General features: G+C 37.0%; 1 protein-coding gene across 1 annotated transcript; it reads right to left on the bottom strand.

Moving 5' to 3' along the window:
* Positions 1-2,597: 2,597 nt before the first annotated feature.
* On the bottom strand, positions 2,598-4,163 carry LOC105048100 (probable WRKY transcription factor 65). The gene is made up of 3 exons (XM_010927298.2): positions 3,907-4,163; positions 3,665-3,787; positions 2,598-3,555 (listed from the first exon to the last, which is right to left on the bottom strand). The coding sequence occupies exons 1-3, from the start codon at positions 4,020-4,022 to the stop codon at positions 2,931-2,933; spliced, it is 864 nt and encodes a 287-aa protein (XP_010925600.1). The 5' UTR covers positions 4,023-4,163; the 3' UTR covers positions 2,598-2,930.
* Positions 4,164-17,189: the final 13,026 nt, after the last annotated feature.

The following is a 17,189-nucleotide window of genomic DNA, read 5'->3' as shown; positions in this document are numbered from 1 at the left end:
CTGCGCGGTCCCCCATGGTGCCTATCTCCTCCTCTCCTCCTCCACCGCCTCTTCCTTTATAACTCCCTTATGTCCGTCCACGCCGCTCTTGGCCGCCACCCCCAATGCCCCCTTCGATTCCTCCACCACTTGCTCTCCTCTGATCTTCCCACCGACGGTCGCATTTTCACCTCCACCACTGCGCCGCTACCAACCTCGCCTCCCTTTGTTTAGTTGCCCCCTTTACGCTCTGTCCTTGTTGCTGACCCGGCCGTCGTTGCTAACTCCCTTGTTGTTGTGTATTCCCAAGTGAGGCGAGCTGCCTCGTCCCCACTTTTCAAGTGTTCGACAATATGCCCCGCCAGCCCTCGCCCCCGACTCAACCATGGTCACCACTGCCTCTGTCCAGGCGGATGCTGGAGGAGGTGTCTTCGGATGCAATGGCAATGGACTGAGACGAGACGGTCCTGCACCTCCCTCATCGATCCTTCGCCGTTGATCCCATTGGGAAGCCAACGAATCAGATCGATCCTAGCACCTGGGACTGCTACGACCTCGAGTACAGCATCAGGGGACTCTGACGGGATCTAGAGAGCATCGGACTATGTTCGGTGACCGGAGGAGAGACCGTGGTGCGGAGCTGCCCGCAATCGGTGTCGTCTTTGCTCCCTCGTCATTTTTATTTTTCCTTCTCTCGGACAAAGGGGTCCGTTCCGGGTCCTATTATTACATTCGCTCGAATGCAAGCGAGGGTAGAGGCCAGTGGGACCCAACTATCAACACGTAGATTGGCGTGGATCAATAGAACGTGTGTAACGTGTGAAGTGTGCCTGCACAGAGAATCCGCACTCATTTTTATCAACCACGTCACTCCCTGCATTGGGACATTACGACAGATACTTTGTGAATTGTAAGGCCTCTCAGTTCCAAGGCACTTTTTTTTTTTTTTTCTCCCTGAGTAGTAGTTGCCTGGACAAGCGCAAAATGTGTCCAACTGCACTTTAAGTGCGTAGAATTCGCGAGGCCATATGGGTTAAAATCCAATGGTGCTGTCTCCTCTGAAAAAAAAAAAAAAAAAGGTTCCCGAGTCCATAAATCAAAGGTGGTTTTCTGGACAGATTCAAAAATTTATTAGAGTAGATCCCACTCTCTATTTAATCTTCCGTCGGTAATTACAACCAGTCTGTAATGGTGTTCATCATGGCACCATTTTGTTCTCTTTAAAATTTGTAGTGGAGTAGGAACACCCACCTGCTTTGGATGTCACGGAATAATTTACTTTAGTTATTTATGACGTTATTCCAAAAGTATGTTTGCAGGAGAGATGTCATATTCAGATTGCAGCGATCACTTGTATAACAAATTCATTTTATAAAGACCAATTTATTCTAGAAGGGCTAGCTACATTTTTAAGTAGCCCAGACCCACAAAAATCTTTCATAAATCCAACCAAACCTTCTTCCTACCTTTATGATTAGTGGTACTTCGGCACTTAGCTCATCCTAGATTTACCTACACAGCTTATTAAATCAGAGTGTATTTAAATGCATTCACTTTCTAAGCATTGAAAGCGTTCTTTTTTATCTTTTTTTTAGTACAAAAACATTGGCAGCTGCTACTAGCATAAGTTGATGAATGGCAAGAACACTTGCTCCGGTAAGGTGCCATGCGAATTTGACAAGCATGTTTATTAAAAAAAGTATAATGGTATTGAGTCTAGAGCCTAGTACTTGATGCCATAAATCAAATTTCTTCCCATACGAGATGCCATCCTTCAATAAAAATCAACTTTGATCTCTCTCTCCATCAACTACTGCTGCCTTTCAAGCAGTTCCAAAGATATCACATGGATAATTAGTTTATCCATTTGCAGAAGCACTAATTCGGTGTGAACTCTCTCCTCATCAAAGTATATTAAGAGTAGTAATTTCTATATCTTCTACATGGTGAAGAATTAAGTTTGCATAGAGCCATGCAGAACTCACGGTCTTATGGTATAAGGTAAACCATGCCTTGTTAAGGCATGATCAATTAGATGAGTTGTATCTATCATGCGACAGAATGATTCTCCTTCATTCACACAAATCCACTATTGAATTATAGAATAGCCGCTTTGAGATCAGATATATAAAAAAGTTTGGAACGCTTTGAGATATATATAAGATGCAATCCAATGATCGACATTGTGAAAGAATATTATTAATTCTAAAATACCATCCGAATGCTGATTAGTTAGCTTATGTTTGTGAGCCAATTATAGAAATGCCGTAGTGCCCATGCTATCCTTTAAGAGATAAGTCTACAACACATGGTAGACTAAGTCTATCTATGAATTTCTTATCTCTTGATAGATCAAATAAATGCAGAGTAGGTGCATGGGTGAAAAAATCAATGCTTCTTATGACATAAGCTCATCCATGACCATTGGCTGCCACAAGATGAAGCCAAGAAAAACGTCTCTAATTCTATCACCGTTTATTGACAATGATAATATTGCTATCAGGAAGATGATCTAATCTAGACCACTAAACTAAAGTTGGGAAGAAAAAATATGGTGATCTCCGAAAGATTGATCGAGGTCTTTAAAAGTTGCACGAGCTGCCATCTGATCCTCAATCTATCTTTCAAATTGGATCCTATAATATTATTAAAGACAGAAAAAAATTTTACATCAGAAAACAAGGGTTTTTAGCGGATACAACAATCCTTAAAACACCTCCCAAAACAACACAACACCTCCCTTCCTCGTATTTTGCCAAGCAAAATTAGAAAAAAAAAAAAAAAGGCCTTATCAAATTGAAATTTCACAGAAAATTAAAAATGATCGTTAACCACGATACAGATACGACGAGCGAAATATCAAGAAAACTTCTGAAGTCGTACGGCGGAAGGCACACTATCTCTGTTCGATAGCAAGTCCACTCGGCCAAAGCAGCGATGATGTCATCATGTCATCCGCTGCTCCTGCAGCAGGCTACCGTCGTTAACGTGCACCGCTGACTCTCCTCCCCTCTCATGTGCCTCTCTACGACCCCTCGCCGCAACACCGCCGAGCACTCCGGCAGCTCCCCCAGGTCCGCGAATAGCGAGTCCTCCTCCCCTCCGCAGCCGCCGTCGTCGCCTGACAACCTCTCGCACTCGTCCGTCAACATCATCGAGACACCTAGAGCGGCGCCGTCGCCAGCGGCGCTACATACAGGCCCGTAGAGGAGGGCGTCATCGGCCTCCGCCGGAGAGGTGGAGGAGGTAGAGGCGGCGTCGGGGAGCAAGTAGAGTTTGTCGAGCGTTATGAGGGACGACGTGTCGTCAGCGATCAAATCGGCGAACTTCGCGTCCGGCTTGGTGGGGCCAGTCGGGCCGGAGTCGGGCGGGGCCGGTTCCAGGTCCGAGGTCGGGGTCTCGGCCGACCGAAGCTTGGAACTTCGGTGGTACTGGTGGTGGCGGTTTCTTGGGAGAGGACAGGGGTGGTTGTGCTCCCCGGCGTACGTTATCACCAGCATGGTGGGGTTCAAGCGGCTCCTCTCCACTTGCTTTCTCGCCGGACACCCCTTGCAGCTACTACACCGGTAGTAGCCCCTGCGAGTGGTGAGAAAATAAAAGAAAGAAGAGGCGCGTTATGGTGGGATCTGACCGTGTCCGGCTAAAGTGCACGGGAGGCGCTTGATAGGAGGGGAGGTAATGGTACCTGGGGTAGGGCGAGCCCTTGATCGGCTTCTGGCCGTACTTCCTCCAGGCCCAGGAATCGGACGGCGGAACAGCTCCGTCGCCGCTGGGTACGGACACCACTCGTTTCAGGACTGATCGCCGGCTGCGAAAATTATTGCCGAAAATTAGAAATTACTTTTATAAGAAGTTCCGAATTTAGTTTAGAAGAGAAAAAAAGTGAGAGCTGGGGACGTGAGAATTCCGGCGGAACAGCAGACGAACCTTCGTTTCTTCGACGAAGGAGAGGAGAGGCGGGTGGTGGAGGGCAAGCTTACACCGTCGGATTTGGGGACGATGCCAGGATCTTCGGGATCGCTGCCTTTGGCACGGCCGTCCATGAGGGGTGTTCAAGCACTGCAATAAATCCGAGCCCTTAATTCACGATCGCCGGTCCTCCTAGCAGGGAAGAAGCGAACCCAAGAGAGCAACGAGGTAAGAGACAGGAGCCGAGAGAGAGAGAGAGCAGAAGAGGGTGGGGGGAATACAACGCCAGCTCGAGAGAGAGAGGGGTTAGAACTAAAAATACTGAAACGAGTAATGGAGTGGGCTAGCAGACGTTTTTTAGGTGTATAAATTACTGAAAAATTTGATGATAACATCAATAGATGAGGTGGGGCACATGGTATCTGCCCTCATATTTACGTCAGCATCGTTCAATAAAAAAGAGGTGATATTTTATCCGGTGACGTTTAGCACCCTTGGATCTGTATTGTTAATTCCGCGAATAATGGCTCCTCATTTTATATTTTCTCCGGCCTCCATTTTTTATCAAAAATTTAGTCAGAAAAATCACAAAAAAAGTGCTGCACATACTTTCAGGATACCATTTTTATCTCAATATACCGTACATATTTTTGGACCTGGATCTTTCTCTTATTCCGTCGAATGCTCATTTGGTGATTCAAATGTCAAAACGGAAAATGTAAAAGATTTTGAGTTTCTATTTTTTTTTTTAAATTTTAAAGCGGCCCCCTACCCCCGCCCTCACGGCTCTCGCTCTCCCCTTCCTGACGTATCAATCGATATCATCCCCTTCCTTTTCTACCACAATGACCTGTCCCCTTCATCCATTGCCGTCCGATGGTGCCCTGTCCGATTGATGCTGGTAGAAGAAGAAAGTGTTTAAAAAGATAAATTTCTTTTCATCAATTGCTTTTCACCTCAAAAGAGAAAAACTACTTTTCGTCCCATTCATCGTGACAATCTTTGCACCATCAATGCCTACATTTTTGTGATACAATACAAGATACAATTAAGATACGGTGTCATAACCGACTGAATCATGTCAAATTTTGCATTAATCAACAAATTTACAGTAAAATTTCGACACTTGATTCTCATGCAATTTATAAATTTTTTTTGGAGACATATCAAAATTTAATTAAATTTCTATATTTATAATTGAATAATTCTAATATATTTTTTATCATTAAATTCTATTTCAATAATTATTTTCTACCCAATAATGTTTGAATTAAAATTAGGGAATATATCCTGCACCAGCTTCTCATACATTGTATGGAGATTTTTTTGGTTGACATATTGATTAAATAATTTTTACCTTTTTAACCCAACAAAGTGCTCTTAAATCTAATTTGTCTGCCATTTGTATATGTGATCTCCCAATTTTAATTTCCAGTAGTCAATAGCTCTCTGCTTTTTGTACTATGTCAACACTTGCCCCTCATTTTCGCAATGCATTGCTTCACTACCACGCGTACAACTCTCTATGACTAGTCTCGAGTCCTTAAGGACCCGCTTGGTTCATGGGAAGTGGATGAGGCAAATGGCAATTTCTGAAAAATAGAGAGTGTCGCCTTCTTATTTGGTAGAAATGGTTGAAATTTTAAGAGGAGTGAATATAAAAAAAAAAAATTCATAAAAAAATATTTTTTATATTTTATAAAAATTATAAATCCATGAAGAAAATGAATTTTGAAACTTTCATATAATGAGAATTGATGTCCTTTTTTTCTTTCCAAAAATACCCTTCTAATATTGACCCTGTATATATTAATTTAATATCATATTAATAATATACTAATATTTATATTAATAATATAATATTTATATTAATATAGATACTATAATATTTATAATATACTAATATTATTTTAATATTTATATTATGTGATATTTTTATTAATACTGGTGTAATATTTATATCAATATATTAATATTATATTAATATCTATATTAAGAAATTTGATACATTAAAATAATGTTGTTTTAATATTTATACTAAGATAATATTTTTATAAATATTATATCAATATATATATATTAATATTATATTAATAAAATAAATTATTAAGACCTATTTATATAGAGTTTGAGCGTAAAAAAGTATCGTCTTATATTTATTAATGGTACAATATATATTTTATATAATTATTTTTTAAAAAATAATTACTTAATCAAATATAAATTATTCTAAAATAAATTATTTTTCTATAATCAATCAAATATATCAAAATTATATTTTTTAAAAAAAATTTAAAAAAAAATTCTCCCTAAGAATCAAACAGTCCTTGAAACTTATCCACCATTATCTCTCTTTATTTGCCCATCAACTTTCCCTCCAATCAGAAGCTCATGTTCCCGTCATCTTCCGTAATGTTTTTGTCCAACCAGCCCTCGCCAATGTCAACTCCGCCAGCGCCACGCCACCATCTCCACCTCCCACCCGCCACCGATTCACCTCCGGTCTGGGAGGGATGACATGAAAGTGGAAACATGGTGCCATTTCAGGCTACAGGAATTTGGCCTTTTAGTGCTTGCCCGCTCCGATAGAGCGTAAGAGCTTAGGCTACCAATTCTCACACCAACCGGTAGCTTGAGTTTTCCGAGGCTTAATTTAGGCATCAATTTCCTGATTTTTTTTTTTTTAAAAAAACACATCTTCACCCCTTTCATGTCTATAATTGCGGAGTATAAAGGCATGTATATCTATTCTTGATAATAAAACTAGTATTAAACTTACTCCAAATGATCTGTGATAATATTTGAAGTATACAACTAATATGAGGCAGAGCAACTTTTTAAAATTTCTAGTAAGAAGACGGAGCATGTTAATTGCCATTGGGGCCAAAACCTATCAAACCCGTGCCTCAATAACTGTGAGAAAGATAAGTGTCTCCTTACAGTCATCCAAAAGGAGCTATAAATAATAAAAGTAGTTTTTGTTTCCCATTTTCTCAATCCGACATAGCCATCCATATGGACTGAATCAACAGTGTCGTTGCAGATTTACGGAAACATAATTGCAGACATAAAACCATATATTCATGATTGTGGTGGATCACAGACTCACTCAACACAAATTGTAACAAATTACGTAGATCAAACCATATTCATGATTGTGATGGATCACAAACTCACTCAACACAAAGTGTAACAAATCACTCCCAGGTATTATTAAGTAATAAAAATTCATTATGATATCTCGGCACAAGAAAGTTCGGTAATCAATTTGTTGACATGAAATTAATTATAGAAAAACATGCACGCACCCTATAATACATCCTGGTTTTCTATGATCTCCCAGGGAGGATAAAATGGATGATAAAGTTCTTAAAAAATCACCAACTACCCGTGGATGACGCACAAAATTCAATTTGACACCATACGTTGCGAGAGTAGGTGAAGCAATACCCTCATTTTTAGACCAAGCGACTGGTTCTTTTTCCACTTTCTCAAACTGAAAAGGATGGCCACTATGGAACAATGACATATATGCACAAATTAATCATTTCCACGTATGATATGTATAAACTCTTAACGAGCTGTGATGTGAAAGTTGTTTCCACCAACTCCGATGACTTAACCCCAGACAAGATCGTTAATTACTTTGCTTCCTCTCTGATTTCGTTAACAACTTTTCTCATTACATAACGTAAGGAGAGTACCCCCTTATCTTCCACTTTGTCATGTAGTTTATTGGTAGGTCTTGCGTCAAGCGAGCGCATGGCATCTTAAACTGGAAAACTATCATCCAAGTTTATTGGGGTAGGCAAATAAGAGGGAACATTAGTGTTACACATTACACGAAGACCAATCACATGAGGCTTTCTTGAAGAGTCACATTTCTAGTTTGCCTTGAATGCCAATGATCATCAATTGCCAGGTGCTTGCCATGTAATCTAAAAGCTGTTTTATGAATGTGGTTGCAAACACGGCCCGGCGGATGGCAAGCATTTACCGTCTTAGTGAATGAATCCTATGCTTGCATCGTTTGGCGGCCAGGGGGCACCAGGTTTCTTAACTCTGTGGGACCATAGGAGGCATGGGTCATTTTAGTATTTTCATTGAGTTCCACTCCGCTTGGGGACTAAATTAAAGAAATCCAGCCTTGCAGCCATGATCATCCAAGCATCATTCATTGATCATAGTTGTGTAGATCTTATATAATACCATGCAATGCATTGTCTCATATATATTATAAGATTTAACGCAATTATAGTTGTTATAATAAATGCATGGCTCTAATTGAAGTGCCGAACCTCTAGGTCAAGTCTAACTTAAAGAGGATTCAAATATTTGATATTTTTGGAGTTCATTAAGTCTTAGTGCTTTCATTAATATAAGAATTAGTCACAGTGAGAGGGACATTTAGACGGAGTCACGATGAGTGTGACATTTAGATTGATTTTATTAATTTTTTATTTAGTAACGAAATTTTTCTATATTAGAGATGAATGAGATCCATTCTCTAAATTTTGGTAAGGTTCCACTTGGTAGCCTAAGCATTTTCTTTATTTTTTTAATTAAATGGTGAAAAGACCCAACAAACATTACATTAGGCATAAAATGGTTATAAAGAATGAAAAAAAAACATCAAAATAATTAAAAAAATGAAATAATTAAAAGAAAAGAAATAATAAAAAGAGAAGGGAAGAAAAAGGCAAGGGTGATCCTATCCAATCAGCTAGATCCCGATCAAGAAAAAGAAAATCTAAAATGCACCTAATAGAGCCCAACAACAACCAAGGCTCTCTCCGATATGGTCCGTTTTGTGTTAGTTAATTCAATTACTTGGTCTCCAAGATGGCTATCATAATAGGATAGAGGTGAAATTCTTTGTGCACTGCGGGCAGTATAGAAAATCCGACATAAAGCACGCCATCTCGTTCGATTGATCTACGTAGTCACTGCTTTCTAATGCGTATTTAATATCTACAGATCAATTTTTTTATTTAAAAATTTTGTATGACAAAAATATCCATATTTTTTGAAAAAAATATGATATCCTATATCCATATTATGACATCGATCCTGCATTGAGAAAGTCATAATTTTTATCCACGGAATGTCATAATATAACACAGGATGTCATAATATGTACAGGATGTCATAATTTTTTTAAAAAAATAAGATTATTTTTATTATTCAAAATTTTTAAACGAAAAGGCCGACCTGCAGATGTTAAATGCGCATTGAAAAGTAGTTGGACAAAAATATCCCTTCTATTTTATGATATCCAAGGTCATATTATGACATCTGATGCTATAATATGCCATAGGATGTTATAATTTTTTTAAAATATAGGAGTATTTTTATTATATAAAATTTTTAAATAAAAAAATCGATCTGCAAGCATTAAATGCGCGTTGAAAAGTAGTAACTATATGACTAATCAATGAGGCAGTGTGCTCTACGTCATATTTTTTTACATCGCCTGCGGTGCACAAAGAATTTCACTAGGATAGAGAAAGTCTTTATGCACTGCGTGTTATGCAATAAAATTGATGTGGAGCATACCATCCAATTACTTTGGAACACGTGGCATACTTAACGATGGGACAAACATTTAATATCGTCCAATTTTTTTTTATCAATTTTCAGATGATAAAAATATCTTTTCCTCTATAGAACAAAGAAAAAACAGTATTATTACTTTCTAATACCTTGTATGATTTTTCATGAATATATATGATATTTTAAACTATATATATAATTTTTTACGTATTTATGATATCCTAAATAATATATATGGCTTCCTGATGTCTTGTATGACTTTTCATGAATATATATGAAATCCTATATATATATGGCTTCCTATGAATATACATAATATCTTAAATAATATATATGACTTTCTAATCCCTTATATGACTTTTTGTGAATATCTATAACATCATGAATAATATATATGACTTTCTGTAAATATATATGACATCTTGAATTATATATGGCTTCCTGATACCTTATATGACTTTCTGTCAATATATATGACATTCTAAATAATATATATAATTTTTTATGAATATATATGACATTCTGAACAATATATATGATTTTTTATTGGTCATATAAGGTATCAGAAAGTCATATATATTATTCAGAATATCATATATATTCATAAAATATCATATAAGGTGTTAAAAAGTCATATATATTATTCAGGATATTATATATATTCATAAAAAGTCATATAAGATATTTGAAAGTTATATATGTTATTTAATATATCATATATATTCATAGGAAGTCATATATATTGTTTAGAATATCATATATATTCATAAGAAGTCATATAATGTTGGATTTTGGTGCTTCGAATTTGATCTATAACAGTGAAGACCAGATCGACAAAGCCCAAGATGAAGCAGCCCATGGGGCACGGGAACATAGGCACGAGGGGGCCTGCAATACATGTGGCCCAGGCGAGGCTTGTAGTGCGCGCGGTCCACAATGGGCAAGCCCGCCTAGCGTGCGTAGTGCGCGCAACTTGGGCGGGCAGCCCAAGATGCACACATGTATGGACCACCGCGATCCAGGGCCATTTTCATGTGGCTCACATGCGCATTGACAAACGTGCAACACACGTGGAGAGGTCTAGTCCACAGCCTGGTTTGCTTGTGCGCAATCTATGCGTGGTCCATGGGCTATTTTGTGCGATCGGACGGTCAAAATTTGATGCAGGCTTGATCGGACGGCCACAGGATTTATTGAGTCCTGTTAAGACTCTGATTTTGGTTTTGACTGGATTTTGGGTCTTCAAAATAGCCTGATAGCCTGTGGGCAACAGTGTAGCGGCAGAGAGCAGCAGAAGAGACCCTGAAGATCCGTATAGCAGCTTGGAGTAGCAAACAGCGGTAGAGAGGGTCTTCTTTGGGATTTTTATGAGAGCTTTTTAAGAGTTGTGTTTTTTATTGAGAGAGAGTGATTGATGTATGAGATTTGAGAGGTTGTGATCTCCTTTTTTCTTTACTCTTTCTTTCGTATTGAAGCTTGTATGTCCCGTGGAAGTACGTCTTAAGCTGATCCACGTATTTAATTAAGTTTTTTTTTTATTTTTCTTTTTCTTTCCTGTTGCAGTATCGATATCGTCACCTGGGTTAGTGCTTTTGGGCGGGGAGGATCCATATTTCACACTCGTGAGGGATCCTTCCCAACAAGTGGTATCAGAGCACGTGGTTGTCCAGGTTGTGGTAGTATTGATCAAGATTAAAGAAGATGGAGAAGAGAGGCTCAATCAAGGTAGAGATCAATTGGTATGATAGAAAGAATAATTTCTCCTTATCACAAGCAACAATGAAGAATGTGCTCATCCAACAAGAATCGATTGATGCTTTCTTGTTTGAGAAGAAGCCGACGACCATGGAGGAGGACTGGAGGTGGCTCCAAATACAGGCGGCGAGCATGATCTGCTTATACTTAGTGAATGATGTAGTGATCTATGTGCTTAACGAGATTTTTTCAGCAGCGATGTGGATGAAGCTCGAGGAGATGTATATGGAGAAGTCACTAACCACCGCTTTTTTCCTCTAGAAGCAATTTTACCAGCTATAGATGAGCGAGGAATGGAGCATACAGGAGCATCTCAGCAACTTTCAAAAGATCCTCACTGATCTTTTCAGCGTTAGCGAGAAGGTTGAGGAGAAGATCAGGGCGTTGGTCTTACTTTCATCGCTTTCCTCTTCTTTTGAGTTTTTGATAACTGCTTTTTTTGTAAAGAAGAGCACCATCAAGATGGACGAGGTTACTTCTGCACTTCTTCAGAATGAAGTTCTTAAATGAGAGAACAAAGCTTCAAGTTTAGGTGGCGACTCAGCTATGGCAGTGATTGAAAGAGATGGTAGTAAAGGATGAAGGGGTAGAGGATCGCAAGATGGGCGGTCCAAGTCCAAATCGAGGGACTTCAATAAAATCAGATGTTACAGGTATGATGAGTTGGAACATCGAGTCAGAGATCGCTCACAATTCAGAGATCGAATCAAAGCTACTGCGACAACAGTGATCCAAGATAGCGATATAGAAGAAAGTGACGATGTTCTTCTAATGACTGATGAGGTATCTACTTCTTCTCCATAGTGAATTTTAGATTTTGCATATTCGCATCATGTTTATTGTAGAAAGAAACTGTTTAACTCTCTAGAGAACAGTAAGGATACTGTTCATCTATCGGATCGATCGAGCTGTGTGATCAAGGATATTGGGATGGTCAGATTGCAGACATACATGATGGAGCAGTGAGAAAATTGGATGAGGTCCGATATTACAATAGAACAGGATATTAATGATATAAAAAATTCATCGCATATAATTTATTTTCATCGATAATAGTTATTAGCGATGAAATTATCGTCGTTGATATTTAGTCACAAATAATGGCATCGTTGATAATTTTTTACAATGAAAATTTTTTTTTATCATCAATAATCAATATTACCGACTAAAAGTTTTCATCATTAAAATTTTTTTTTCAAAAAATATTCAAGATAAAAAATTTTAGTTGTAAAAAAAATAATTTAAAATATTACATCGCTAATAAAAAATAATTTAAAAAATTATTTATGATAAAATACTTTCATCGCTATTAATTTTATTAAAAAATTTTATAAAATTTAAATTTATAAAAAAATATTAGTGATGTAAAAGTTTCATCACAAATAGGATAATTTCTGACATAAATTTTTATCACTACTAAATTAATAATTATTTATGATTAAATTATTTTCATCATTATTAATTTAATATAAAATTTTAATATTTTTAAATTTATTAAAAAAGTTATTTACTATCAATTATTTTCATCGCTAATATATTTTTTGATGACCAATATTTCCTATGTAATAATTCCATCGCTAAAAATATACACATAAATTTTTTAATATAATTTATGAATATATATTTTTAATTTATGTTTATAATATTTTTTATTTATAACCTATAAAATAAAAATAAAAATTTTTATAATAAATTTATAAATAAATTTTATCATTTTATTATATTAAATTAAAATTATAAGAGATCTGAAATAAAAATAAAATACAACATAAATAGGCCATCAAGTGTCGGCATCTGCAGAAGGAGAATGGACTAGGGAAGGAGAGCGCTCGAAAGAGCTCGGACCGGCCTGCTGCTGCCTCATCAGCTGCATCATCTGCTCCATCTGCATCGTCCGCTCCATCATTTGGGTTTGAAGCAGCTGGTACTTGTCGACGCATGCAGCCAACTCATCAGCTCGCTGCTCGACCCACTATCAATCCTCAATAGCCTGCCTCTGCATCTCCGCCAGTCGAGCATTGCAGACAGCATGAATATCAACCTTGGACAAGCATGAGGATGAGGGAGCACTGATCCCATACCCCAGACCCCTAACATAACAAGATCTCGTACCAAGCATCTGATCATAAATTTCATCATTTGTGGGTGCGGTTGAGCCTTTAAAGATAGGCTAGGATCTGATGTCCATCATATGATCCTAAAAATTAAAGTTATAGCTATTTTAATTTCGTATTGAAAATCAAACTGCGAATGAAAAAATTAATTGAAAAAACTTACAAAAGCTCCTAGCTCCCCATCGTTCACTCCCCTGACCATTGCTGGTGGGTCTACTGGTAGATATCGATCCTACTAGGAAGCTCGCCACTCTCTGCATTTCTCTATAATTTAAAAATAATTAATTAAAAAAATTTTAAATAGTTAGAGAGTTAAAATATGTTAATTAGAAATTACTTACTATTTGCTCCATATGACGAACGAACGATCTCGAACCCTCACAATACGACACGGTCTATCTCGCCTGATTCACGATGCTCTAAGCACATCATCTCTGTACAGTTAACAGTCAAATTAGTAGGTAACAAACTGAATTTAAGAATAAATAATTCAATCATTAAATTCTAAAAAAAAATTTGGATGTGTAACTTGATATGCCGAATCCTCGTAATGCCGGCATACGAGAGCCCAATCATCCATAGTGATGCTATCATATGACCGCTGTCGCGCTGCCTCCACCCCATGGTCCTACATCAATGGTACCAATGCTGATGAATGCAGTGACGATACTCCTTGAAACGCAAATATAAATGAGTATCCACAGCTCGCCGCATGCAATCCTCCTTAAAATCAATAATATCAAATACACCCTGTCAATAACAAATATTAAAAAAATATCATACTAATTAAATATTCATAGTATAATTTATTTATCTGTAACTGAGTGTAGAAAATCTCTCTCTAAGTCCCTACAACATGATGCCAATCAAAAAGTATCACAGAAGCATAGCTGCGGCATATGATGCCCAGCTCGGTTTGCCATGGCTCGCACCATCCCCTAATGGGCTTAGTGTAGCCGGGTGGTATCTTAATACAGAGATGCTGTCTTGGATGCTCGCATCTCTAATACTCTAGAGCGAGGTTCTTCTATGGACCTCACTCTCACCTCACTACCGGTGGAGACTGATCTGAAACAATAATAAATAAATCATTAGTATGATAGCTATCCAAATAAAAAAAATTAAATTTTATTATATAAAAAATATAATAATACCACTCGAATCCGCTTCACTCGGACCCGTCTTACTCAGACCTACCCGTGCAGGAGCCTCTGATGATTCTGCTGGGGCGGCAGTAGACATAGGTGAAGGTGCCTCAGCCTTAGGCGTAGGCTATGAATGCGAACGTCGTCGTCTGTCTCCTGGTGCCATACCAACAATTCTTGACATATAAATAAATATAATATTGAACAATAATAGTAAAAAATAAATTACATTCTAATGAATAGAATTATATCGCATACCATTATTACAAGAGAAGATTCAACAAAAAATATAGATCTACTCATCAATATTCGTATCTTCCTCGATGTGTAGGTCCTCCTTCGAATCATAATAATCGACTAATGTATCGTCTTCTATCTCATCATCATTTATAAACTGATCGTCATCTTTTGACTCATCAAGATTAAATATAAAATCAGCTTCAACTTCGTTGGATGGCAGATCAGCCCTACTCAAAAAAGCTATTACAAGTTTTTCATCAACAAGAAGCTTGGCTAATGTTTATTTTTCCTCTTGAAAAGCTTTCTATTCTTGTAAATCTAAATTTTCATCCATCTCTAATCGGGTTGGTATGTCATATATGCCTCTAAGTATTATTTTTTGTATGACATATCAATTATCTTGATACTTTAGATCCTTCAAATATATTACTTGTTTCGCTTGAGTTGCTAATATATACGGCTCATTCTGGTATCATATTCGTGCAAAGTTTATATTAATAAAGTGTGAATCGAACCTGATAAGAAATTTTCAATGATATTCATCCGAATCGAATATCGACTCGAATTTTGGATCGAATCCCGATCCAGATTCCAGACCAAATCTCGATCCGGATCCAGACACGGATCATTTTACACAAAATAGCATGCATTTAAGAATACAAACTGAACAGTAATATAGAAAATCTCCTTCCATCAATTTAATGAAGCAAAAATGCATGATCCTATCCATTTCAAATCATTACTAACATGTATGGCCCTATCCCTTTTAAAAAAATAATAATCTTATTATTGTTATTAGTCAATACTTTATTTCATTATTATGAAAATTTCAACAGTATCTCTCTATAGTTCTCCAAGTATACGACGTGAATATGATGCCTGTTGAAAAATATGTCTCAAAAGCCAATCGTCAATCTGTTGACGGTTGAGCAACCTTGTATTGTAATTGATTTGTTAATAAATAAAATATATTTTTAGTATTTTCATCATAAGTTTTCATCTTCTAATAAACTCCATTGTTGTGATGAAATTCTTAGGACTATTTAGGTTCGATAAAGAGAGAATTTATCGATTAATCCTTAAAACTGTTCACGACCAAATGATAAGTTGTTAATAAGGACGATAACTTCTATTGAGCATAGGTCGTTGTAGGCCATATGGGTTGGTTGTCCTATTAATCAAGGAGCATGAAAATACTGGTATGGCATACAGATAAGATGTAAGGATACATCGATATTGAATGTGACCAACTCCAGAGTATTCTGCTGTCGAGAATGTCTCTGATGGGATATAGGTATAAGTATCCTTTAGACCTGAGATCGCCTCAGTGACTTGCAAGCAACTCACTGTGCTTTGATACTGGACTAACTGAATTTCTAATTCAGTGATGAAAAACTTCTGGACACAGTCAAGTACTTACGAAGTCGGAGTGTGATCAAGATGGGATTGACCACTCCAAGAGTTGGAGAAGAATGAGTCACTGTATTTCAATTTAGCAAAATCTTGGCCAAGATAATCCATCAGATGGATTTAATATTTTAAAATACAATGTGGACAACCTGATCAGAGTTGACAGTTGAACTCTGAGGTATCCTATGAGCATTTTGATCAAGGGGATGAATTATATGGAAACTATATCTGCATGGGTTCTAAAGATGTTGTTCTACACATTCGACCTATCCGATCGTCGGGTATCATTGCTAGATGGTCACTTCGATTGGTACAGTATTTATTTCTGTGCTACCGACTTAAATTCAGACCTATGAGGTCACACACATTAGAGTTCATGATCCGATCAGATGGTTGATCAACGATTAAGAATCGTTCTAGAATTAAACAATCAATACGATTGATATTTAACCTAGTGCAAGTATTGCAGGAGGATCGATTAGCAATTTGATTGCTAATTGGCTTAATTTTATTAAGCCAATGGATTGAGATTAAGTCTAATTAAATATGATTTATTTAGATTTGATTTGAGCTTGATTGGATCAAGTCTAATTAGTTTATTGGATAAGCCAAGTACAAGAAAAAACTAGTCCTAGTTCAATTAGGACTTGAGTCAACCTAATTTCTAATTCGATTAAAAAATTAAATCAGATTTAAATATAATTTAATATGATTAAATTAGATTCTTAATTGGATTAAGATCTATTTTAATTGGGTTGATTTGATTTTGGTTTGAGAAACCAAATTTGAACAAGTCATAGATTGAATCCTAGTAAGACTAGGATTCCACCTTACGCCACCTTAGCCCCCCATGCCCACTCTCTCTTATTTTATACGATAAAATATTCTCTCCCAGGCCTTCACGCACACCTAAAGCTTTTCACTCTTTCTCTCTTACATGGAATGTGGTTGTGGACCAAGTCAAAGTAGGAATTAGTTTGGATTTCAAATTCTATGAGATAGAATTTTAGGAAACTAAAACTCTTTCCTTATGGCACTGATTTTATCCAAATTTTTTTTGAAATTTTTATAGCTTTTATGACAT

This window comes from Elaeis guineensis, chromosome 7 (genome assembly GCF_000442705.2).
Source record: "Elaeis guineensis isolate ETL-2024a chromosome 7, EG11, whole genome shotgun sequence".
Classification (NCBI taxonomy): domain Eukaryota; kingdom Viridiplantae; phylum Streptophyta; class Magnoliopsida; order Arecales; family Arecaceae; genus Elaeis; species Elaeis guineensis.
This window is presented reverse-complemented; position numbering and strand designations above follow the sequence as displayed.